The 24,848-nt window shown below is 37.5% G+C and overlaps 2 protein-coding genes across 7 annotated transcripts in view; one reads left to right on the top strand and one right to left on the bottom strand.

The window, feature by feature from the left end:
- The window catches only part of pik3ca (phosphatidylinositol-4,5-bisphosphate 3-kinase, catalytic subunit alpha), a 19,355-nt gene extending 4,668 nt beyond the window's left edge, over positions 1 to 14,687 (bottom strand). Inside the window, exons 1-23 of one of the 4 annotated variants that reach the window (XM_047807608.1) lie at positions 14,310 to 14,686; positions 13,199 to 13,302; positions 12,578 to 12,758; positions 12,145 to 12,295; positions 10,315 to 10,733; positions 9,460 to 9,669; positions 7,817 to 8,067; positions 6,538 to 6,783; positions 5,462 to 5,547; positions 5,249 to 5,354; positions 4,800 to 4,952; positions 4,515 to 4,649; positions 3,956 to 4,080; positions 3,775 to 3,856; positions 3,186 to 3,350; positions 2,970 to 3,073; positions 2,313 to 2,484; positions 2,092 to 2,198; positions 1,873 to 1,994; positions 1,542 to 1,620; positions 1,271 to 1,441; positions 1,044 to 1,161; positions 817 to 971 (exon numbers count right to left, since the gene is read on the bottom strand). In XM_047807608.1, the coding sequence (XP_047663564.1) occupies positions 817 to 971; positions 1,044 to 1,161; positions 1,271 to 1,441; positions 1,542 to 1,620; positions 1,873 to 1,994; positions 2,092 to 2,198; positions 2,313 to 2,484; positions 2,970 to 3,073; positions 3,186 to 3,350; positions 3,775 to 3,856; positions 3,956 to 4,080; positions 4,515 to 4,649; positions 4,800 to 4,952; positions 5,249 to 5,354; positions 5,462 to 5,547; positions 6,538 to 6,783; positions 7,817 to 8,067; positions 9,460 to 9,669; positions 10,315 to 10,666 (2,939 nt within the window). In that variant the 5' untranslated portion in view covers positions 10,667 to 10,733; positions 12,145 to 12,295; positions 12,578 to 12,758; positions 13,199 to 13,302; positions 14,310 to 14,686. Of the gene's footprint in view, positions 1 to 816; positions 972 to 1,043; positions 1,162 to 1,270; positions 1,442 to 1,541; positions 1,621 to 1,872; positions 1,995 to 2,091; positions 2,199 to 2,312; positions 2,485 to 2,969; positions 3,074 to 3,185; positions 3,351 to 3,774; positions 3,857 to 3,955; positions 4,081 to 4,514; positions 4,650 to 4,799; positions 4,953 to 5,248; positions 5,355 to 5,461; positions 5,548 to 6,537; positions 6,784 to 7,816; positions 8,068 to 9,459; positions 9,670 to 9,983; positions 10,112 to 10,314; positions 10,734 to 12,144; positions 12,296 to 12,577; positions 12,759 to 13,198; positions 13,303 to 14,309 lie in introns of those variants that run through there. The other 3 variants (XM_047807601.1, XM_047807594.1, XM_047807612.1) reach the window with 3 other exon arrangements.
- Positions 14,618 to 24,848, top strand: zmat3 (zinc finger, matrin-type 3). Of its 3 annotated transcripts, none has more exons than XM_047807618.1 (7): positions 14,618 to 14,743; positions 15,415 to 15,800; positions 19,439 to 19,809; positions 20,520 to 20,663; positions 21,031 to 21,197; positions 21,617 to 21,711; positions 24,028 to 24,848. In XM_047807618.1, the coding sequence occupies exons 2-7, from the start codon at positions 15,683 to 15,685 to the stop codon at positions 24,240 to 24,242; spliced, it is 1,110 nt and encodes a 369-aa protein (XP_047663574.1). In that variant the 5' UTR covers positions 14,618 to 14,743; positions 15,415 to 15,682; the 3' UTR covers positions 24,243 to 24,848. The 3 variants fall into 3 exon arrangements, with proteins under 3 accessions (XP_047663574.1, XP_027025574.2, XP_047663576.1); XM_027169773.2 differs by having other exon boundaries at positions 14,633 to 14,768; XM_047807620.1 differs by lacking the exon at positions 14,618 to 14,743 and adding an exon at positions 18,518 to 18,534 and having other exon boundaries at positions 15,678 to 15,800.

Below are 24,848 nucleotides of genomic sequence, written 5' to 3'. Positions count from 1 at the left end.
TTTTGCCAAGAAGTGTGTTATGGAGTCTGATTTCTTTATATCTATGCGAAGACTTATCATATGGCGTGAGACTCGCAAATGCTTCTGTAATTGTGTTTTGTTATATATATATGTTATCTATAACAGCTTGTGCCTTGTTTCCTTCAGTTGTCTCTTTGTTTTCTTTGTCAGGTGTCTCTTGGTTTCTGCCATCATGCATTCATCATATTTCTCCTCTGTGCTGTTCCAGGTGCTGATATAAATTTGTCGTATTCGTCTGATATAAATTTGTCGTCACGTGATGTAGCAACTTAAAATTTGCAAATCTTGCATAGCACCTCTCTCTGCTCAGTGTCGGTAATCTTAAAGCCAAAATATCGCCATATAACCTAGGCAGAGTTTTTTTTTTGGCTACCTGTTCAGTGTCAATCTCCACCGCATCCATTGTTGTTCTAGTTTCTGCACTGCACACTAGATCCAGTCAAGTGACCACAGACGCCACTTATTTTTTAATAAAATCGCAACATTTTGCCATCATATAATCGCACAGGCTGACATCGCGATTGCGATTGTGATATGATTAATTGTGCAGCATTAAAGCCCCCAACCTACACAATCTGCTTTTCTCAATCTTTTTCAAGTTATTTTAGCATAATATATGCTGCAGCTATAAATTAATGGTAATACAGGAATCTAGAAGAAAGAATTTTAGCAAGCAATTGGACTTTAAACTATTGTCAGGTGGGGAAAAGTGATTTGGGAACTGCTTGAACCCAAAAAAGGGTTACTGTTACTCAAATTACCAGAGATGGATGCTGGTGAACTTCAAAAACATACCTCTCAAACTCCCTTGTTTTAGTGCATTCTTGTGTTCCTCCTTTGCTAATCACAATCAAGAAGTCTTGAGTTAAGACAAATGGCACTCGCTCTCTCTTGTAGCCAAACTTCTTCTTTTTATGATCCAGGAAGTGACCAAAATCTATGTGAAACAGCTAAATAAAACAGAGGTTATTAATACTCATGCTTAAAAATATAAATATACATGGGAGGATCTAGAAACATACCTGTCCATCTTCCTTAACCATTATGTTACTGTTGTGTCGGTCACCGATGCCCAGAATAAAAGTGGCTACGCAATAACCAGCACAGGATCGAGTGAACAGGTCAATGGCCAGGTCATACCTACAGTGATGTATATTCCCCCCAGAAAAAAAAACACACACCAAAAATGTAACTATGCGTTATTAAAAGAAATGTGCCTGAAGCTAGTTCAGTCATTGCAAAAGCTTACATCTCGCCCTTGTTCTTGTCCTTCAGCCACTGGTGCAGGGTGGAGCTATTAAACTGCAACGCTCCTTTGAGCCCACCTTTACACTGGATTTGCATGATGGTATGAGAACTCCTCACAACTTCAATAAGACCCACACAATCTCCAATGGACAGGCAGCCATAGGGAAGCATTCTATAAAGAAATCAAAGCATAACGCTACAAATGATTAGTCAATCATATAAGTGCTATCTGAATAAAGATGAATAACAGTTTAATGAGAAAACAGAAGTACCTGAGGTCTAACCCTTGGTTCTGCCAGATGTTCTCCATTATTTTAATGATTTGAAGTGTCAGCATATCTTGCCTCAGGTCTATAAAGGAATTGGTTTGTTTGAAGTATGTTTAAACCTCACACTCCAGATGTATTTACATATAAAGCATTGGCTGGATGGATAGATAGATAGATAGATAGATAGATAGATAGATAGATAGATAGATAGATAGATAGATAGATAGATAGATAGATAGATAGATAGATAGATAGATAGATAGATAGATAGATAGATAGATAGATAGATAGATAGATAGATTGATTGATTGATTGATTGATAGATTTGACTGACCATCCCCATTCTTAAAGATAATCTCATTGTTCTGGAAGAGAAGCTCTGACATGATATCAGGGTTTTCCCAATTAAGCCACAAAGGTCTCTTGGCTGAGGACATGATTCTGCATTCTTCAAGCCTAAGGCAAATATAAAATACGAAGCAACGACAAAAATTAGTTTCTGTGATGTGTCAAGTTGAAAATGCTGGAAAGTGCTAGTGTTTAACTGGCTCACCGTAGGTTGCCGAGCTGGTGGGCTGGATTCAACGGAGAGGTAAAGTTTTGAAGGGCATCCATATAATCTGGCCTCCTCATCTGCTCCACTAGAAACTTCATCTGCACCTAAAGATACACATCAAAGAGTAGCGAGGTTAGACAAAAGTTCATAACCAACTCAAACAAGAAGAAAATTGCCACACAAAACAGCATAATTCAAAAAGAGCGAACATACTCTACCTTCTGTGTCTCATCCTTCTTCTCCTGCTTGAGAATGTCTGTGAGGTTGATGAGTTTCTCCATGGCTTCCACCTGTCTGCCCAAGTGCTTCAAATACATGCCACATGCACGGCAGTATGACTCCAACAGCAGACCGAAACGCTGACTCACCGTCTTGTTGTGCATCTCTGACCTGCGACACATACAGTGCAGTTAGTTTCTGATATTTGTGATATTGCTAAAGCATGAAAAATAAATACCCTACCATTAAATTGTAGCAATTCAGAATTACTGTAATTATTTACCCAAAACAAAAACAAAAATTCACAGGCACCAGACAAATGTGAAATTCACAGACAAGTTTGCAAGACTGAAGAACAACAACTCTCTTTTAATTTGTCTGTTGCATTTCATTAGCTCATTATCAAGCTGTTCACTGATCAGAAGCTAGATCATGAGAATTGAGATGAAACATTAGGTCTGAATTCAGTTTAGCAATGAGTTGGAATAGAGTTGGTATTTGCAATGTGATTACAAATGCAAACAAATATTTTCACACAATGTAAACATGACATTTCCTCAAGGAACTAAACATCCTTTTGCAAACATCATCAGGTATATTAATCTACACACACCACTGCCTATGTATAATCAACATCCTGTTCAAGAGTCACTCACTTCAAATGCCAAAAAAAGAAATGTCCAATCCTCTGGTTGGTCAGGGCCCTCTTCAGCAGAAATCGCACCAAGGGGTTATCAAGGTACTGTTCATACTTCAAAACCTGTAGGACACACACACACCACATACATGCAAACCATTTGTGTTGTTTATTGTGCACCATGGAATTTTTATTGTGGAAAAATGTCAAATTTGACAAACCAAAAGAAACTAACCTGGACCAACTGAATAAGGTACTGAGAGAGTTTATCATCGGTCAAATATTTCTCAAGGCACTGTACTGCAAATTCTCGTATCATTGGATCTGGATAGTTGCAGTCAAGTAACTCCATGGCTTGTTCTGGTTTTATTTGAGGCCAGCCTTTTAGAAGACAATACATCTGAGCGAGGGAAAGAAGGATGACATGTTAAAAGGTGAAAAGTGAAAACTAAACTTATAATGCAGATGTAAATACTCCAAAAAGAACTTTAAAACATTTCAGGACACATTTTAGTAAGCTGTTATGCAAGAGTGAAAATGCAACCAAAATTCCAATATACATCATACACAGAACAAGAAACAAGGAACACATCAATGTAATGGCCAATCATTATGAGGTAACTTGGATGTTATGTATCTGCATAGCAATTTTAAATCCATGTGATTAAAAACATCTACATTCCAGAGCACAATTGAATTTAATCTTAAATTATGATGCTTCTGTTTAAATAGTAGTAAGTAATGGACATGCATGCTACAAGATTAGCATATTTATTGTTTTTCTTAAACAATTCGGGATAATGTTAATAAAGCTTCTTCACAACCTGTGAGACTTCATCTCTCGCGTTCCACTTTACAGCAAGGAGAATCTTAGGAAGAATCTCTGGTATAGTTTTACAATACTGCCTGAAAAACACAAATAAGCTTGATCTTTTAGAGACCAGCACCAGATGTCATAGAGACAAAAGTACTGTAAAAAATGAGATATGGATGATGCTGAAATACCGGTGTCTCCACAGGAAGTCCTTTTCCTGCTCAGTGATCTCAGAAAGTGGGTCTCGGTTTGCTATTTGCCGGAGTTGCTCAAGATCACTCTCCATTATGTGGTGGTCTCGAGCCTGTCTGTTGCTCTGTGGAGAAAAAAAAGGGTGCATAAATCTCAATACATGCACATATTAAAATAAGTATAAGTTAAAGTAAAATTAAAGTTTTTCTAAAAATTAAAATGAGTATAAGCCTACAAGTTGAAAGACAATTATGAAAGCATCCAAATATTGATTAAGTAAAATCACACAAAATAAATATTTAACTACAATGAGAAATTAGTAAATGACTATTCTTCATATTTCTCTTACACTTTCTCTGTTCTTATTTATGCCAGAAAAACTTTTCAGGGGTTGCAAAAACAAATAAGTACATCTCAGTGAATAGAGCAATACATAAAGTTTGAGGCAAGAAGCAAAGAAAACCCCCAAATTAATTAATTAAATACAAATATTATTAAGATGAAAATTAAAAAAATCTGCTATAATTAAGAAAGTAGTATGCTTGAATGGATGCTCACCTGTCCTGACTGAAAGTAATTGTATCCCGTTTCCCTGGACAGCATCTTAATAGCATGATCCTCTATTGTGGCCTTGTCAGGAAACTTCACAGGACAGCTGAAGTAGTCAAATTCTAACTCAAGACATGGGGTTTCCTAGTCAACGCAGTAAGGAAAGTGTGTTTTAAAAATCGATACTGATTACACGTTAAATGTCATAAGTGCAAATGCAACCAAACTAGTAGTAGTACTAGACTGCTTATAGCTCCACTCCCTGTCTCAAATATGGCTGCACTGAACTGACACCTTGTTGGGGTTGGAGCCTGTGACACCGATGGGGTTTAGCAGATCCTCTAGGCCATGTGGCACCGGCCAAAGGTTCAGTGCCATTTTCCCAGATACCAGTGTATGTGTGTAGTCAAAGAGGTTTACATTTCCCCAAGCCAGTGGACAGTGCTCCTGAGACAGAATGAAAAAGCCACAACGCAATGAGAGACAATTCACCAATAAATTAAATTAAATTGTCATATCGTCACTGAGACAAGACAAATAAATCCTCAAAATACAATACAAATCAACTTAGCATTTTAATTCCGTCTGCTGTTGCAAAGCTTAAAAATCTGGGTGTTATGACTTTTGAGTCTGTGGTTCAGTTACAGGTGATGGCTTTACTAATCCGCATAATTAACATTAGCGACACCCTGTCTTATCTGGCTGTTATTTAAAAATGGTATAGACAGGAAGTATGTTGGCACCTCTTTTGCTCCTTTCCTCCCCTTCACAGAACAGATGGAAAGACAAAGACGAGCAGCCCGTGGAATGTCATGAATGTTCATGTCATACATAAGCCACTCATTCCACCTAAAAGAACAGTAGAGAGATATTAAATCAAACATGCCTTATATACCACAAAATAGTGTTCCTGTTCTGGTTTGTTAGTATGCAATAACAGTTTATTTGTGCAGTACCTTGGGTTTGAACATGGAACACGTTGCGTGTTGACATTGTCACATAACTGCTCTCCTCCATGGTAGATCCCTGTCCGGACATAAATCTATACGAGAATACAAGCGATAGGACACCTTAAACATACAAAGAACAAGGGTGCTATGTTTGAAAGGACACACTATGCATAAAGTGAATACTGATATCCAGATTTCTACCAAGTTCTCTTATTCGTCCCAACTCATTTAAAACAACATATTGCTGGTAGGTGGACTCGCTCATGCTAAACTGCTCCTAGTTGTTTAATTTGTGTGTACAATTGCAATTGACTGGAGTCTCATACAGACTCTGTTCCCACCACAGTTTTTTGTTTTTTCTGGCTCTGTTTTTTCTGGCCAACACTCTGATATATCATAAATACGTAAAAAATAAACATATACAGTATTTTCTGCACTATAAGGCGCACCTAAAAGCCTTAAATTTTCTCAAAAGTCGGCCGTGCGCTTAATAATCCAGTGTGCACTGAGTTCCAAAAAACTGTAAAAATGTTGTGCAACTTTGGTAAGCGCTCCACTTTATTGACTGTCCGACCATTTCCCGCTGACACAGGGACGTAATACATACACTACGTACGCTGGCAGCGATAAACCAATCAGAGGACATTACGTAATACGTACAGTACGTACACTTACCTAATGTAAGTGTACCTACCTTACCTACCTTACCCATTGAATCTATGGTTCGGAAGTGGAGGAAGCAAGAAAATGTACTGCGCCGAGTTTGATGGATTTGTGGGAGAGGATTGATTAAAAAATAGTGTGTGTGTATTGTTAAATAGTAGAATAAAGTTCAACTAAACTCACTGTTTTGCTTCCATTACCTTATTTGCGGACCGTATGTTTTAGAATGCGCCTTATAACACGGTGCGCCTTATGTATGGGTTAAGTACAGAAATAGACCCCGTAATTGAGACTGCACCTTATAATCTGGTGCGCCTTATGGTGCGGAAAATACTGTAAACAGCCATGTTCTGAGCTGCTTATTGTAATCATAGTTTTAAATTCTAACAAATTTTTAATGTTGTTTTTTAGGTAAGCACCTTATCAATGTCCCGGATGTTTACATTGACGTATGTTGCACAGAGTACACGTATTCTCAGGTTGCTGTTGATGGTCCACAGGGATTTGCTGGAGGCTTCCCCATTCATGTATGGTGTGGCTGTGGAGATGCGGCGTGAGTACGAGGGCATGGTGAATGTGTCCATGGGCAGCTGGGAGTATAAGCTATCTTTTGACATCAGCATTAGGTTTGGCATTCGGCCCAGCATAATGCAACTCCTCACATACTGAGAGAGAAAGAAACAGAGGGAAAGAAAAAAAATATATTTCTGAAAGTTTTAGTAGAATTAAAAGAAAATGGTGACTCAAGTCAAGTAAGAATTCCTACTCATCACCCTGGGATGGTGTATTCAACAACAACAAAAACACAAAATGCACCATCTTACATAAAATGTAAGCATATATTTATGTTGTTCCACAGTAAACTACACACTGGTTTTCGAACAGTATCTGAGAAATTTCTTCAACAGACTGTGTTTGTCTGCCACCTAGTGAGAGAAATAGTGTATTAAATGTATTAAAAATAATAAAGAGTGGGAAAACCTGACTGATAAACATACAACGGGTTGTAGTGGGATGTGGTAGCCTAGTAGCCTAAGGTGTTGGGCTACCAATCTGAAGGTTGTGAGTTTGATTCCTACGTCCACCAAGCTGCCACTGCTGGGCCCCTGAGCAAGGCCCTTAACCCTCAATTGCTCAGTTGTATAAAAATGAGATAAAATGTAAGTCGCTTTGGATGAGGGCATCTGCTAAATGCTGGAAATGTAAATCTAAATGTAGCTTGCCATTGCTTGACAGAATTGGTGAAAAAAAAAAAACAACAACAACAATAAGATCAATGCAACAGCACATTGTTACTACTGTATAAACAAGCCTACAAGTATAACACTTTTTACAATCACGCAAAGCAGCATTGCAGAAATAAAGGCCTGAAGTACCAATAAAAAAGAAAATTTTAGTTTAGCAGCAATTTTAGTAAATTTCTCAGTCTTTTTTAACTACACTAAAATTATTTATGTAAAATTGACTCATGATCTCATAAGGAGACAGAGAAGCTGATGTATTGTGGTGGCTAATTCTGTTACTTATACATTGGCAAGACTGACGTAGTCTCCTCCAAGGAGAGGATAAGAGGAAGAGAAAGAAATTCAAAAGGCTCTTAATTTAGAAAAACATATATTGTAATTTTGTGTGCAGCTGATTTTTAACGAAGCTAGTGATTACGGTAAAAAGCAAGTTTGTGGGAATTTAATCCTGTACCTTATATTGACTGATTGGGTACTTTTCCAGCAGGTACTCGTCACAGCCACACACTTTGAGGATGTACTTGCCCTGGTATTCCTGCACACACATCTTCAGCTGCTCGGCTGACAACAGCATACTGCGCGTCTTTTTCCTGATGGCTTCTGCTATCACCTGCTCAGGGACACAGTCATGGTTGATCTTCAGTGTGTACTTCTGCTTGTCATTGTTGGGTGACACAATAACCCAGATGACCACGATAATCTGCCCTGGATTCAGAAGGGGGAAAAAAATCAATATGACTTGAAAAGAGATGTTTAAGAAGATCAGACCTTTAGTGTAATCAGTGAATTTTAGCCTATACATGGTTACAATGGATAATAACTTTAATGTCCATGTACAGAAAAATCAACTTAAAACTCACTTAAAATGGGAATCTAGGACTGAGTGCTGAATTATTTTCCAATGAATTAAAAATACATGATATACACTTGATAAACCAACACAACCAAAAAATTTAGCCATTTTAAAATTTATATGCCTTTGCCAACTTCCACTTACCAGTTTTCCCTTTCTTGGCATGCTAAGCAGCCAACAAGTATGCTAGTTAATACCATTTAAGTCATGGTAAAAGTGAATTTGAGTGCTGATATGAATGCTTCATTAATCAAGGCAAAAGGTATTCCCCACCTCATGGCATTAGCATTGCTAACACTTCTCTATCCACAATTTCGATGTAAGGATTTTGACACTATATAACATTTTAAGGTAAAATCACACTGTATGTGACATAATTAATGCCATTAATTACTTGAACTCAGAATAAATAACAATAACACTGGAATATATTTAACACATGACCGGCAAGCAGCTTTTATTATTTAATAGTAGTATTTGCAGGAATAGTTACAAAGTGGTTTTCAACCAGGGAACACAATGCACCATTATTATATTATCTTAAAGAAATGACCAACTGTAATTTAAATTTATACATTTGAATATGTATTTACCTTAATAATGTTGCTTCATTGCATGCACATGCTTAAAATACTGATCAAGCATGCCATAATACAGGATTTCTTTTGTCCTACCAGTTTCTTTCAAACTACCAGTCCAAAGTTTACCCATCAAAAATCAGGTTGGCTAGTTGGCAGATTTTTTCTGCATTTACCAAATTAAATATTTCTGAAATACCCACTGAAAAGTGAAAATAACACTATGGTCTAGCAATGTGCTCTACTTTCTTCTGCATTTTGTGTCATTTAAATACAACATTTCCACTAGCCTACAATGACTGACAATGTAAAACACTCACAGAAATAGAAATATTTTCATCGCAAAATATGAGGAAAATGTACTGTACATGTAAAATATGTGATATGCATTAATATGTCCATTTTATTATATGTGGGTTTTCTGTTCTTTTCATGGTACAGGACAAATGTTTATGGTTATCACAGATGCAGTAGATATAAATCAGGCTAAAAAAATGCTGAGTACTTGTTGCGTATGCATCCTTGTGCATCAATGCCAAACAAAGGTTACAAAAAATAAATAAATAAATCACATTCTTCCTACCTCAATTTGAGTTTAAAAAGGACATAAAATAACTATGATATGACATTAAACCGAGTATTATGGGTAGCATTCACACCACCTACCTTTGTCTAATTTGCCAAAAATGTGCTTTGGAAGCTCTGGTGAAGACTCCACGTTGGGAGGGTAAACATATAATGCACGACTATGAGGCCCATTTGAATCTCTGAGTTCTACTGAATCTTTGCAGACGTTCAGTATATTTCGCCTGAAGTCCTGCACTTCGGGATCCTTCACTAGATCAAACTCGCAGACAGGCATACCAATTGCAAAACCTGAAACACAGAACAAGTGGAACATTCAAGAAGATTTTAATATGGGTTGGTTAGTATCTAAACAGAGGTAAGGGTAATGTGAAATGGGTGGGCACTAAGAGTCAAAACACAAACATTTGCTGTGTCTGTGAACTATGTGCAATATATTCTTCTTGCATGTGAACAACATGAGAAGCTTAGTTTTTCTTCCCCCCTGCTGTTTTGCAGATATTACAAAAAAAAAACAACATTTCACACATATGCACTATATTTCTTTAATTTTATGTTTGAATTTGAAATGTTTACACTGTTGTATGAGTGTGTTACTTACTTACAGATTTAGAATTTCATTGTATTCAAAAAAAAAGTACAGAACCCCATCTTTAGATTGTATTAAAGCATTTTTCATATTTGCTGACCAGCTAAACGTCAGTGGCTGGCGATCCGTTTGAGGCAGTTCTTACTGCAAAAACATATCGTTTTTAGCAAATGATCAGGTTTGCGAAACTACATTTGAATTCACACTATCCAATAACTTAGTACGCACCGTATCAGTGCTTTTAGCAAAGAGATAAGTTGCTGACAGCTCAACATTTTCATTCTTAAGATTGAAACCCCTGTATAAAAAAAACAATTATTACCTAGAAAGAAGAAAAACGTTCCTACCAATTTCCCGGTTGAGAATTTTCTCCTCTCTGTTGCCTACAGGTTCGATGACTTTCAAGAAAGGCTGGAAGAGCCTGAGATCACAGAGTCTTCTGGTCTCATCGTAAAACTCTTCCCGCTCTGCTTCCTGTGTTACACTGACAAAGATGTATGAGGCTTCCTCTTGCAGCAGGTGATGGAGTGGGAACTTCCGTGCTTCCTTAAACAATTCATGTTTGATGGTGACAAGTGTGGCCTCACGGAGGCACTCCAGGGTCAGTATCATGCCATTCGGCAGCAGACAATCCACCAAAATCCTGGGGGGCATCAAATGGATGCCCCATAATTCTCCAGACGATGGCCTTGGAGGCATGTTCTCTAGTTCTCACAACAGTTCAATCTCAATTAATACACTTTAAATTATTCAACTTCTTTTTCCCCTAAGGAGAGAAAACAGAAAAACATTTATGCCACTTCAGTGACTTTTTTAATGGTTTCATATATTTCATGTATATTTACAGTGCTACAAAACATAAGGGTTTATGCTGACTTGCAGAAAATGATCATATTTTACAACAGGGACTTCAAGTTTGGCATATAAAATAAACATCAGGGACATAAAGACGTTACATAAAAATACACAGTAAGCAAGAGGAAATTGTGTCCTAGATGCCAGAGGCAGTGTATTTATCACTGACACAGGAAAACCAAATAAATGATAAAGTCAAAAAAGTTAATGTTAAATATTCACATTTACCATGTCTTCTTGAAAGAAAAAACAAAACAAACATACAAAAAAAATTACACCATAACTTTTTATTCAAAAGAGAAAAAATGGATTTGATGTCAAAATTATAGGTAGTGTTTCATATGGTCTTAAGTTTAAAGTTCTGATGCTTGGTGATTTTCACAATTAATTTATGTTAAGTAAATTAATCTTTTCAAATTATTTTTCGAAATGGTCTAATCAAGATCGTTGTTCATATATACAGGAAGGAAAACCACAGGCTTCTTAAGCAGGGAAAATTTTGATGGGAAACATTTGGGGATTTTATTTTATTTTTTTTAGATATATGGAATTGGTACAGTGTGCTGTTATCAACTAGTTAGGCTGCTAACACAGATAAGACCTATAATATCATTCTCAAACAGCAAACTGTATACTCAATGGTTTTGATTGATCAAATAAACGTGCATTTTTCTTGATTAATCTAACGCTAATATGTGTATAAACTGTATAACAAGTAAGGAATTTTATTCTGTTTATTTCTGATCCTATGTGCAACACTGCTGACCTGATGTCAAACTGGAAAGAAACTAGGATTTGAGAAAAATACCCCATTTTTACCCCAAGAATACCCCTTCTCAGTTGTGGTGGCATTTCATATCATGAGCAACATGGTTTCTATTTATAACTGTAGATAAATCAGGGCTCACTGTTTGTTTTCAATATCCATTCTTTAAATATTACTTATTAAAAGCACCACAAATTGACACCACAGTACTATTTTGCATATCTACATTTTCCAAAGCCCATACTACTAAAAAAGTCACAATTTATTTAGAATTGAATTATGTTAGAAAAAAAAAATCTATCAAGAATCATACAACAAATCTAGGTAATTTCTTTTGCAATATTGCCAGTTCTAGCTCTAAACAAGAAGCCCAGGAACTGCAGTCAGACCCATACGGACCTACAACAGGTCCCGAATGTAAACCACACCCATTGCCTAAGAACATTCTGTCTGAAATCAACCATCACTAATCAGCAAACAAACTTTATTTTTTTTTACAGAATTTCATTTAAGAGAACTGAAATAGAAGAAGCAGTCAATTATTACCACACATTACCTTACAGCACAGTGGAATTCTTTTCTGTACAAATCCCAGCTTTGGAAGTCAGATTGCAGGGGCAGCTATGATACAGTGTGCCTTGAGCAGACAAACTTCAGGGCCTTGCCCCAGGGTCCAACAGTGGAAGCACTGATGCTTGAATCCAGACCTTCCAATCAACAAACCAACGCCTTAATAATCTAATAACATGCTGACCCACAAACTATCAAATACAGCCTACATCTAACATGGATGTTAACTACTCTATCAAAGTAGTCTATATCCTTTTATATTAGTTGCCACAAGTATAAACTGTTCTTTTAATTTGTCCACAACCCAAGATCGGACAATCAGACAAACACTTGAGAAAATATCCTTGAACTTTACAGGAACCATCAGGTACTGTCAGACATCCAAAGCTATGCTGAGAACTTATGATAACGCAACTTACTATTTATGAAAGGAAACAGAGCAGAACAGCCATAGATTGAGAAACAGCAAAAGCCTCCACCACTTAGAACTGAGTCATCACTTCCTAGTCATAGTCTTTGTGGATACCTCACAGAGATCTGTCTCAATAACAAAATGTGTCATCCAACAGCTTACAGGAAGAAGGTACTATCTGACTCACTCTGCAATTAAAGAAATGTAACATTTCAGTGATACGGAAGATATTCCCCTTCAGCGTGAGGTATATTTGAATAAGAATAATAAGAATATTTTGCATTTCTCACACACACAAAATAAATGGAGACTTGTTTTCCCCTTGTAATGACATCAGCCAATTAGTCTGGCAGAAACAAGTGCATTCGCCTTGTGTGATAAACCACTGTTTACTATGCTTAGAATAGTATAGTACATCACTCAGTATTACTCTACACTACATTCAAGCCAACCAAAATGTTTGGAACTTTTTTACAGCTAATTTAAGCATGAGGATATGTGGAAACTGTGAGCATGTCCAGGGAGCACTATAATCTTATGCCAGATGAGCAACACAGGGAACCAGTGCGTATTATGTTCTGTGTAATGTAGCTAAAAGTACAATACAATGACAGCAAATGATCCTTACCATAGAGCAGTTTCAGGGTAACCTGAAAACAGCTATCATCATGCTGGGAACATCAGGGGAGTTGGTCTCCTAATAATTTACTCCTCTGGTGCAAGTGCAGTATTCTGTAACAGGGGAAACAAATATCTTCGCAATAAACACACAGCCTTTAAATAAACGCCAGACAGAAGTTTTTCTCACGTTGTGGTCTAATTTAAAACTACTACTAAAAACAAAGATAGTACCATAGAGTGAAAGAAAACAACCTTCATCGACAAAAAGCCAAAACAATAATCGCTCTCTGTTCTCGCGAGTCGACGACTTATGTTCAATATTTATGAAAATTATACATTAATGGGATTAGTTCACTGGCCGCTCAAGTTTTAAGCCTCTCAGCTATTAAAAGACTTTAATAACCTTTTATAATATCATTTCTTTTACTAGTCCTACTCCTGTCGCTGAGGTCTATCTTGCCAGCTAGCTAAACAAAATTAGCTAAGAGAACCGGCTGGCTAAACAATATTCGGCGTCAAGATAAATAAGGAAAGGCACTAAATCCATTATGTTTTATCAAGTATCGTTGTATTCGTCCCTGCAGGACTCTCTATACATCATGTTGATTGATCATATGCAAATCAGCCGTAAAGAGCTAGGTTATCTGGCTAAATAGCTAACCCGAACCTTAGCGAAGAAAGCTAGCACGCTCATTAGAATGGGAGTGTCCAAGCGAAATAGTAAATACGGTTGAAATTAACCAAAGCTTGACATATGTATAGACACTGATTAGATTATACAGTGAACCGAATTGTAATTTTTGTATTGTTAGTTTTTCAACGTCATTATGACTGTCATATATGATATATGCTGTCGATAGCTGCGGTAGCGAGCATAATGCAGCCCGTTGGCTTAGCAGAGGCACCAAATAGCCACCAAGCTAACCAGCTAGTTAGTCAAAGGTTCCCGATTCTAATAACTTCGTGAACAATTTCGGAACTGAGAAATGTTCAATGGTCTAAAACTCTGCTCGTTGCTTAAGCCCTGGCGCTAAATAAAATAAACACTAAAATAAAAGATAAATGAACACTCCTGGTTCAAGAGTTGTGAGCTAGTGACTATGAAAGAGATGAGGCACCCTTTCTGTTGAGTAATCCGCTCTCGTGTTCCCTCCTCCGGCTTTCGACGCAACTCCGACACGCGGTCGCTCCTTGGGCCTACCCGGCCCGGCCCGATAGGCGCAGGCTCTCCATAGCAACGACAGACAGCTAATCTCGTTTGTCTTCTTAGAACACAAACCGCGCATTACTGTACACGAACAAAGTACATGGTCTCAGCTACATGGTCGTTTAATCCAGGAATGAAGAAAAACGCTGTCATGGAGATCACGTAGAGGTTACTTCATATGAATAAACGATGAGGAGCAGCGTAGCAGGTCGCTTGATGGAGACGCTAACCGGAGCGAAGAGATGTGCTGTTTGTGTGACGCGACTGAGGCTTCGCGTGAATGTTTGGATTTCTTAGGAAACTCCAGTGAACTCTGCTGGGGAAAGATAACACGACCACAACAACGTAATGCGACACAAATATACACTATGTATGTATCCAATGTTTATAGCAGTATACATAAATACAAGTTTTCTTATCTACAACTTCATCTACAACAATGACAGTAACAAACATGTAGTGGAACTGTTATACACTCAAAATGCATCATGCATCCAGATTCCTTTTAATGGAGCTTTAACATAATTCATAGTCTGACATTATGACTGAAAACCAAACTCTGGATCTGATATAAATTTTTTTGTTACTTTTAATAAAAAAAAGAAAACTTATATTCAAGCAGAAATAAATTGCTTAGATTGCTTTTATCCATATAATAACAACAACAATAATAATAACAATAATAATAATAATAATAATAATAATAATAATAATAATAATAATAATACGTAATAATAATCATCATAATACTCATAAAAATAAAAAAATCATAAATAATAAAAATTAATACCAATAACAATAACAACAACAATAACAATGACAAAAACTTATAATGCTACCACTAATAATACTACTACTTATAATCATAATCATAATAATAATACAAAAATAATAATAATAGGAATAATAATGTCTAACTTTCCGTCTAAATTTGTTTAGGTCACTCGTGATAATAGTCTTTTTATACTGAATTAATAACAATTCTTAATCACATTTTTGACTCCTTTTCTCCATAGGAAATGGACTGTACCATTCCAAACACGGGGAGGGTCGCGATGAACTTTACGCCGAATTCCAAACAAAGCGTTGTGCTTTTGGACACATTTTAAAGTTCGCTTTTCAAGATAACGTAATACGGTATAAATGAAGTGCAATCGGATCAGCAATGTTTTCTAGTACTCTTCCTTCCATTTCAGTTCTATCGTAATTTCACCCTTTCCTAAAGACTCGAGGCCCAGGTGGCTGGAAGAAGTTCGGCAGCGAGCTTTGAAGGATGCGACGAAGATGGCGATGAACGGAAGGAAAGAAAATGCGTTATATGAGAATGTGGACTACTGCGATATATATAACCTCCAGCATGTAGCTTACGGAAACAGCAGCGGGTATTTCGCCCGGATACAAGGTACATTAGTATATAGTGCTCCTTCGTTTCAGGGTGACTAATGCGCTGCTGCACTCACATCCATGATGCACTGCATCATTTAAGGTGCAGCATTGAAAATGCCAGATTTTCTCAGAAGTTTCTTTTTGAAACTGCTCTCATTTAACATGTCGTGTTAGGGGAAAATGACTTCCATTATTATCCCCTACAGGATCTGTAATTGCAGTGGTCTGATGTTTCTCATCACATAGACTATACCTGCAGGAATAACATGATGCATAATTCTCCTTCTCATGTTTGGACTATTTGTACTGCACGTGTCCTTGAATAAAGCAAACACCAGATATTGTGTGTCTTTAATACAGATCATCTAAACACGCAGAACTAAACACGCTACGTTGACCTCAGGTATAATCACACCGTGTAATTTTTCACCACACCTATCAATGCTAGCAGATCAGGATGAATATCGTGATCGTCACAAAAAATAAACAGGATAGTGTTCATATTTACATCACGATCATAGCCTAATAACACGATCAAGAGTGTTATCGCAAATATTCAATTGGGATGGATATTCCCAAAGTGATTTCCAAATCTATAGATTTTGCTTCAGGATCAAAGTTAAGCTCACAACAAAGTTACACATTTCATATTCTTCTGCTGAGATCATTTCTAGAGTAAGAGTAAGATAATACATTCAGTTTTTATTCCCATAGATTTAGATCTAGATCATGCCGCTTTCTATGTCTTAATGAACGTTGTTCCTAACAGCCACAGCAGAATTTTTGAATGAACGGGAAAATTTCTCAATGGATGGGATCTGTTTGTGTTGCTGGTTGTTGTCCGAAACACAAACTGGAAACAAATATCTTTCAAATGTTCTGTAAGACAAGCTCCAGTGTCAGGTGCTTTCTACCTTTACCTTCTCATGTACTCATTGCACCTTGCATTATAGATGCTCAGGGCTACGGCCTTTCACTGAATTAAAGATTTTTCACCACCTCCCGTATTAGTGTTGTTGCAGCTGCAGAGCATTTCTGCAACTTGGCTTGCTACAATCTGGAAAAAGTAGCATATGACCTTGGACCATGGCCACATATTTCCACCTTGGGGCTGTTTCTGGGTTTGTATTCCCTGATGACTGAGATGTCATGTTTGGCCTCTGACATTGCAGCATAGAGGAACAGGAATCACTACAGCATAGTACCCTTCGTTTCTGTTAGCAGAAAACATAAATCTATACCATGAATAGTCTTCCAATGTCTTGTTAATTCAGGATCTTATGCCAAGTTCAGTTGACCTGGTCAAGTGTCTTTTTCCTTCCAATTTTAAGTATTTGCTCCTGAGATCAATCACTTTTGCCACGGATACACTCGCTGTTCATTGGACTAGAAGAAAATAGTGCTTTACATTCTGTTGCTATTTTAGTCTACTCAATCATTGCTGTCAGGATTCTATTGTAACTGATACAGTTGATACATGGGGCAACAACAGTGTAGCAGCTGACCCTATTCCCAGCACCCCCACTCTCGCCAAACATATGACTGCATATTTTGTGGAACCACATGGATTACAACCAGAGCCAGAAATACTGCATGAAGCCAGCATGAATAGCTATGGTAATATCTGCAAGGAGAGAAGCAAAATAGATTTACAGTTACTTTATGGCTGAATATCAAAGACTTATTGCTCACTGAATTGTCAGGGTTATTGCAATTCAGTATTCCCTTGTGGGCAAGGCTCATTTTTACTTGGTTTCATTCAAAGATTTAATTCACAGTTCTTACTGCTTTCATATAATAATAATACTTTAATAATAAGAAGAAGGAATGAGAGTGTGTGTTTGCCCTGCGATGGGTTGGTCCGAGGTAGTTTGGATAAGCGGTAGAGAATGAGTGAGAGTTGAGTGAGAAGAAGAAGAAGAAGAAGAAGAAGAAGAATTAAATGGTTCTTATTCTTTTGGAAGTGAAACATATTAAATGATGTTAGAACTTTTCCCAGCCTTAACAACAATAACAAAGGTCCAGTGTGTGCACCCCTGAACTAATACTTTGTTGAAGCACTTTTTCTGATGCTGCCACCACCATGCTACACCATGGGTGTTCTTTTCACACCAACATCCATTTTGGAATTATTGTACATTTTGGAATTGCTCTCATTAATATTACATTTTGCCACATGGCTTGGAGATGCTTTATGTGAAAATGGGCCATCTAGCCACCCTACCTTTTAGCAAAGACATGAAGAATATGAGCGATTGCTGTAACATAAAGAGTAATCAGTACTTTTCAGATATTCCTGCATCTACTTTAATGTTGCCATAAGTGTCTTGGCCAGTTTTTGTCTTGTCCTTTTATACACTTTGAAGAGACATCCTGATCTTGGTACTTGTGTAATTTCTGTATGTACAGCACTTTGACAAACACTTGTTGTTTTAAAAAAAATAAATATATATAGTTTATATATTTATATAGTTATAAATAAACTTGACTTGACTTGACATCCTGATCTTGGTGATGCAATTGTTGTGCTTTATTTTCTCTTTTTCCTGATACTAGCATTTACTGTGTTTGACGCTAACATCAATTTTTCTAATTATTTAACATCTGTCTCCTTTCAGTTTTTTCCCCTCTATTTTCTTCTTAAATGTGTGATTATTTTTTCACAATTCAAAAAAATTGTAAATTCACATTGATGGTGGATTTAATTTATTTTTTTATTTTTTTCACAAAAAGCTGCCATTTTCTCAGGGGTATGTAGACTTTTTATATCCATTGTTTTGTATATGTATATCTCAGACATGTGCACTTGGGTTTGCATATCAAGTCCAAGTCACATTAAGGCACCTAAAAACAGACTTCAGACTTGTCTTACAACTTCATAACACACCTGAAAACACAGTCAGACAGGTTTAATTAGTTAGTGATACTATTATTGTTAACAAGACATCCGTCTGTTGACAACAGCAAATATTAGCATTTACCGTGGCATGTTAATGGCATCCTTATCAAGTCAGTTGACCTAGATGAACAATTCATTAATGTAAGACTATATGTGCAGTTCATGCCACTTTTAATTGTGTTAGAATTAGTAGACATTTGGGGGAGTTTTATTGTTCACTGTTCTTTTTTCCCCCAGACAACACCTTAAAAAAAAATTCAAGACCAAATGGGTATTCATTTTCCTTTATGTGTGTAAAACCGTACAATAAGAACAAAGTCTCAATTAACATTATGGAAAGACGATATGAAAAGAAGATTTACAAATATATTTCTAAAAACAGTTGAAACTTGCACAAACTATTGTCGTTTCATTTATTGTGAACAATATTCCACATCTATATTCTAGTTCTATATTGTTAGCTCAGTGGGAAAGGCATTAACCTAATGATTGGAAGGTTGTGAGTTCACAACCCAGAACCACCAAGCTTACACTGCTGGTCCTTAAACAAAGACTTTAACCCTAAATAACCGTAGTTGCATATATGAGTGAATGAGTGGGTGTGTGTGTGTGCGCACATGCTGTGCCTTGTGCCTAGTCATCCCAGGATAACCTTAAGACTTATCTTACCAGGAAAAAGTAGTGAATTAATGAATGAATGATGGAATAACCAATTTATACCACTGACACCATCTTGATTGAATCTTCCCTTTCAGGTCCAGAATGTGTTCTGAAGCCTCCTCTGAACCTAATGGGTCAGCAGCAACTTGAGCCGTTCCAGCCCATATCTCCTGCCCAAACTCTTGGCCCAGCACCTGTTTTGATGCCACCAGAGCCTCTTGCTTTCCCCCTTTGCAGTCCCCTCTCTGCCAAACCTTCCCCTCACCTCCAGTTGTTTCCAAACCCTGCCATTACAGCACCCCTTGGTTCCAGCCCCATACCAACTGAGAATGAGTTCCAGGCAACCGAGTTCCAGGCAACTGGCAGCGATCAGAACGTAGCACTAGAGGAGCTGTGTAGACCTCTCTACTGCAAACTGTGCAACGTCACACTTAACTCTCCCCAGCAAGCTCAGGCACATTATCAGGTAAAAATCACATACCGATATGGCTGAAGTCATTGTGAAATGTATAGCAGTGCGCACAAAAAAATCCCTTATTCTTAATTTGCAGTCCTCAAATGGTGTTCAGTAAAGGGATTGTTAGGGTTATGCTGAATTTGGCATTGAATTCCATATCCCATACCACTATGCAGCCTACAAACAACACAAGCATGGACTCCAGCTCCCATCACACACTTTAATGTTCACTGGATTACTGATCACAGTCTCCTGGAGTCAATTACACACTGACACAATATATTGACTCTTATTTCCACTCAAAGTGCAAAGTATACTTTAAGTGTTTCTTTACTTGTTACCATGGCTTATAGTGTCATAATCTACCTGCCTTATAGTTTTTTTTGTTTGTTTCTTATTTTCTGGTTCCATGATTACAGTATAGTCATTTTCTATCTCAAATTGTATGCTCATCACTTGACCCCAGACTGTTCACTATAAAAGATTTTGCTTGTCGATTTTACAATATGGAGATTATTACTTCATTATCTGGAGTCCTCTTATTTGTTGTTTCTATCGAAATGACAGGAACAAGTGTATAAATACACTGCAAAACAAAAACCTGTGATTTGCGTTACATCAGAAACTACTGTCAGAACACTCTGGTATAAGACACCAATAGCAATATCCATAATACATGCACTACATTCTTCATGACAGATGCTTTTGTTTTGTTGCAGGGAAAAAATCACAGCAAGAAGCTAAGGAATTTTTATGCTGGCAGTCAACAGCCACCTCCAATACGAATACCTGAGGAAGGAGAGCCAGTTTCACAGCAGTCCCTCTCTACTCCACCTACGGAGACTGGAACAGTAGGCAAGCCGGTAAACATTCAGCCACATATGTCTGTTTCTCTTTGTAGATTCAATACTAACACCTGTTTTTCACTCATCTACAACAGTACTCTGAGTATATGATAACTCATGGTTGTTATTTACCATTACCATTATCATTACATACATTCATTACAAACACACACACGCACACACACAAACACACGCACATATATATATATATATATTTATATATATATATATATATATATATGCTGCACGCTGTACACCCAGGTGGAAAATAGCCACAGTTTTAATTGCACATTGATCATGTGGTGTCACACTGTAAGCCTTTGTTCAGTGAAACCAGCGCGATAGTAATCAGAGCCAATCTAACTTTGCTTCTCCCCCACTGCAGGCGTCCTTTATCGGCCCTAGCAGGGTCATCCTAGCTACAGAGAATGACTACTGCAAGTTGTGTGATGCCTCCTTCAGCTCCCCCGCTGTAGCCCATGCTCATTACCAGGGCAAGAACCATGCCAAACGTGTACGGCTTGCCGAGGCCCAGCACAATGCCAGCTCTTTGTGAGTCTCCTCATGCTACTGAACAAAAACACGCAAAACAAATAAAAAAAAACCTGAAGTGAAAGATAATGTTTTTAACGAACAAGAAGATTTGCAAACCAGATGCTTCTTTTCCATTTGCCTTTATCTTCTGTCTGTTGTTGCCCTGATAGCTGGGGAGCTTGTTGAAATGTGTGAGTAGCTGGAGTGGGATAAGTCAGATAACTAGCACAGGACACTGCGTCCTGCTTTTCTGCTTGAGCATTTGATTAGCACAGTGAGCGTAGAATCATTGCCATGGATTTTCCTTTAAACAGAATATAGAACTGTATATTTAGGTGTGCATTGCCAAGGTTCTTAGAGCAAACTCACTTCATGAAACATCATAATTTTAGCTCAAGTATTATGCTCTAACACTTGATTAATAATTGTATTTGCAGGGATTCAGCAGACCTCACCCAAAGGCGTTCCAGGAAAGAAGGAAACGAGTACAAAGTGAAGAACCGCAGGACCCACATGAACACTACTATGGCAGGTATATTCAAGGGCAGAAGGGTATTACATATTAAAATATAACGCATAACAATGTTTGAAATTCCATTACCATCCAAGTTTTCCTGAGAAATCTTTTGTACCACTTCATGAATGTATCAACAGCTAAACTCACTAATAGTACACACATCTTAGATTTGTTATGAATATATATATACACTATTTATATAATATTAATAAGCTATAATAACGTGGCTGCTTTAGATAGCAGTCCATTTGGGACTGTCACATGCTTCTACTACTGCATGATTGGATTTAGTTTCTGGCCTGTGCTCAAGGCAGTGACGTTAAATGCTAAATTTCTGAGCTGTGTTTTGCCAGCCGTATCTTTTTCAGCAGCTGGCTGCAGATTTCAGTGATAGCTGGCTGTCCTGTGGGTACTGGGCTACTCTCACTAAACACAGTGCCAGGCCTTTGGTGTTTGCAAACTGATCTGCCAGCTCACGTCAGTCTGTCCCTTTGAGCGTCACTTGCATGGTGGCAGGTCTCGATCATACACACTTGCCCTTACTGACCCTTCCAAACACACTATCCTCTCTCATACACACACACTCACGTTTGCAGACTCCACATTGCACTCAAATAAATCACATGACACAGGGTACATGGCTTTGGGTTTAGTTATATTTTGAAAATACTGATCCAAAAACACAGAGGCATGAATTCTATCTAAAATTAAGAGTTGTTTAGTCCTTTACCCCATTGTATATACACCTGTCATCTGCATTGGTATTAATTACTGTAGCTTATCTAGTAAGGCTCTGGTTAAATAATGCTAAAGAAGCAGTTTTCACTTGCTGTTAATTATACACTACAGTATATGACTAAAAGTATGTGGATACCTCACCATCATACCCATATGTAGTTCTACCCAACAGTCGGACGTCTTTATATGCTGTTGCTATAAGATTGCTCTTCACTGTAACTGACACACATGACAAGCTACATACAGACATGAGACATGCACCAAGGTTGGAGTGGAAGAACTTCATGAAGAGCTGCACAAAGCCCTGAATTCAAGGATCACCTTTAGGATGAACTGGAATGGAGTTCACCCTCCATGTTAACGTCAACCTTGGTTTCACTGTGTTATAACAGGAATGTGCAGTTTAGAGACCTAGACTGTTAATGTCAAAACTGGGTTCATGTTAGCTTCACAATAACTTCCCTAGCTGCATTCGAACAAGTGTCTAGATTCACACAGATATGTATTTGAGTTTATTTATGTATTATGCATTTTAATTATTAAACTATTTGCATCCACAAAAAGAGCAAAATGTCTCGTTTTAGCAAGCATGCACATCCTGGTCCCCCTTCCCCTACAAGATTTCCCTTCTCATAATACAGCAAACTCAATGCATAGCTATTTTTAAAGAGGTGCCTTGGGTCAGTCCCTCCGTGCACCCCTACCTCACTCTTCTTAAACAGAATGGAAAGATCAGCCACCCGCAAAGACGTTCATTCAGTGCAGTATGTTAATAAACCCTAAATATATTTAATATGTTTGTAGACAAGGGATTTTTATAGAAATTTATGCAATGGTTTTATTCGTTTTAAGGCCATGCACATGTCTAAGGCTGGTTTATTCGACAATTACAATATTCTGGGAGTTTATTAGGTATCTATCCTGTATTCGCATTTCTCATTTTATCATTTTAAAAAAAGACACTGTGTACAATGCAGGTAAACACTGGAAGAAAGTTAACGATGGAAAACCTCAAGGGTAAATTTCACCCTGAAACACATTATATATAGTATGATTATATAATTATATTTTTAATAAAATGCTGTTTTGCCCACCCAGGCATCCTTACCTAATATAAGCATCTAATATTAATGCTCCAGAAACTTTTGGCCATATCATTTACAAGGAGTAAAATATTGTAGATATGGTGACAGAAGGTCTTCTTTTTTCTTTCCAGTACCACCCTTGGCTTGATCACAGGGGTTAGGGTAGAAGTGACAATACTTATGCTTAGAGAGAACTATAAAACACAATTATTATATTGATGTAATGATAGACCATGTTCCCACCAACAGAACTCATGGTCCTTGGATGTTTTTTGTTTTTCACACCATTCTGTGTAAACTCTAGATACTAGCCTGTCTATGATCAGAAACCATGCCATGTCACAGAGATCACATTTTCCACAATCTCACATTTAATGTGTCCATTAGCTGCATGAATGAGCACATGTATAGGGGATGGTGAAAGTGTGTACTTGTGTGCTGATATCTTTCTGCAGACAATATCTTATTCTCTCAGTATCTTTATCTTATACATTTTTTTGGATGTCAGTTTCAGGGCCGTATTACAACCCACGGCCAAGGCAGAGAATCCCACGTGACTTGGCCATGTGTGTGACACCAAGCGGGCAGTTTTATTGCTCCATGTGCAACACAGGTGCTAGCGACGAGGCTGACTTCCGATTGCACCTGGAGAGCAAACAGCACAAGAGCAAAGTGTCCGAGCAGCGCTATCGCAGTGAAATGGAGAATCTAGGCTACACCTAGGATGCTGTCAGTGAGAAAAAGAAGACCGGAATCGTTCATGTAATTCTCCAAGTGCCCATATTAGCTTTGTTACAGAAGAACCAGTCTTAAATACTTTGCATGGAAAGTTTTAATTCAGTGATATTGAAATGAAATGAAAGCTACCTCTTGCAGAATTACAGGTCATTTTTATGTCAGATTGTGCAGCTTTGGATGTATGGGAGCATCCTGTTTTATTGTACTTGAGAAACTTGTCCCATCGAGGAATTTATTTTTGCTTCCATACTGGGATGATGGTAAAAGATGGCAGCTTTTGCAAAGGTTATCAGAATCATAATTACTTTTATCGGTATTAAAGTTCTAATACTGGGGCAATTAATGTGGACTTCCAATCCAAGTGGACCTCTGCAGGTTCTGGTAAAAAAAAAATTTCTTTTTTTTTTTTTTTTTTGGAGCTAATGTAAATATTGTGTATTGTGCAATGAATGCCTCATAAAGGAAGGGATACATTTTAAAAGATCAGAGGCAAACCTACACACTCCAGCCAGCCTTAGGTTCACTGTGTTATTACAGGAATACGCTGAGTACAGAGACCCAGACTGCCATCAGAAGGTTAGTGTCACAAAT

The sequence above is a fragment of the Tachysurus fulvidraco genome, chromosome 2 (genome assembly GCF_022655615.1).
Source record: "Tachysurus fulvidraco isolate hzauxx_2018 chromosome 2, HZAU_PFXX_2.0, whole genome shotgun sequence".
NCBI lineage: Eukaryota > Metazoa > Chordata > Actinopteri > Siluriformes > Bagridae > Tachysurus > Tachysurus fulvidraco.
This window is presented reverse-complemented; position numbering and strand designations above follow the sequence as displayed.

Coding starts and splice junctions, on each gene's coding strand:
- zmat3 (XM_047807618.1), top strand. CDS start 15,683: ATGGCGATGAACGGAAGGAAAGAAAATGCGTTATATGAGAATGTGGAC. Junction 19,810..20,519: donor AAGCTCAGGCACATTATCAG/GTAAAAATCACA, acceptor GTTTTGTTGCAG/GGAAAAAATCACAGCAAGAA. Junction 21,198..21,616: donor CAGCACAATGCCAGCTCTTT/GTGAGTCTCCTC, acceptor TTGTATTTGCAG/GGATTCAGCAGACCTCACCC.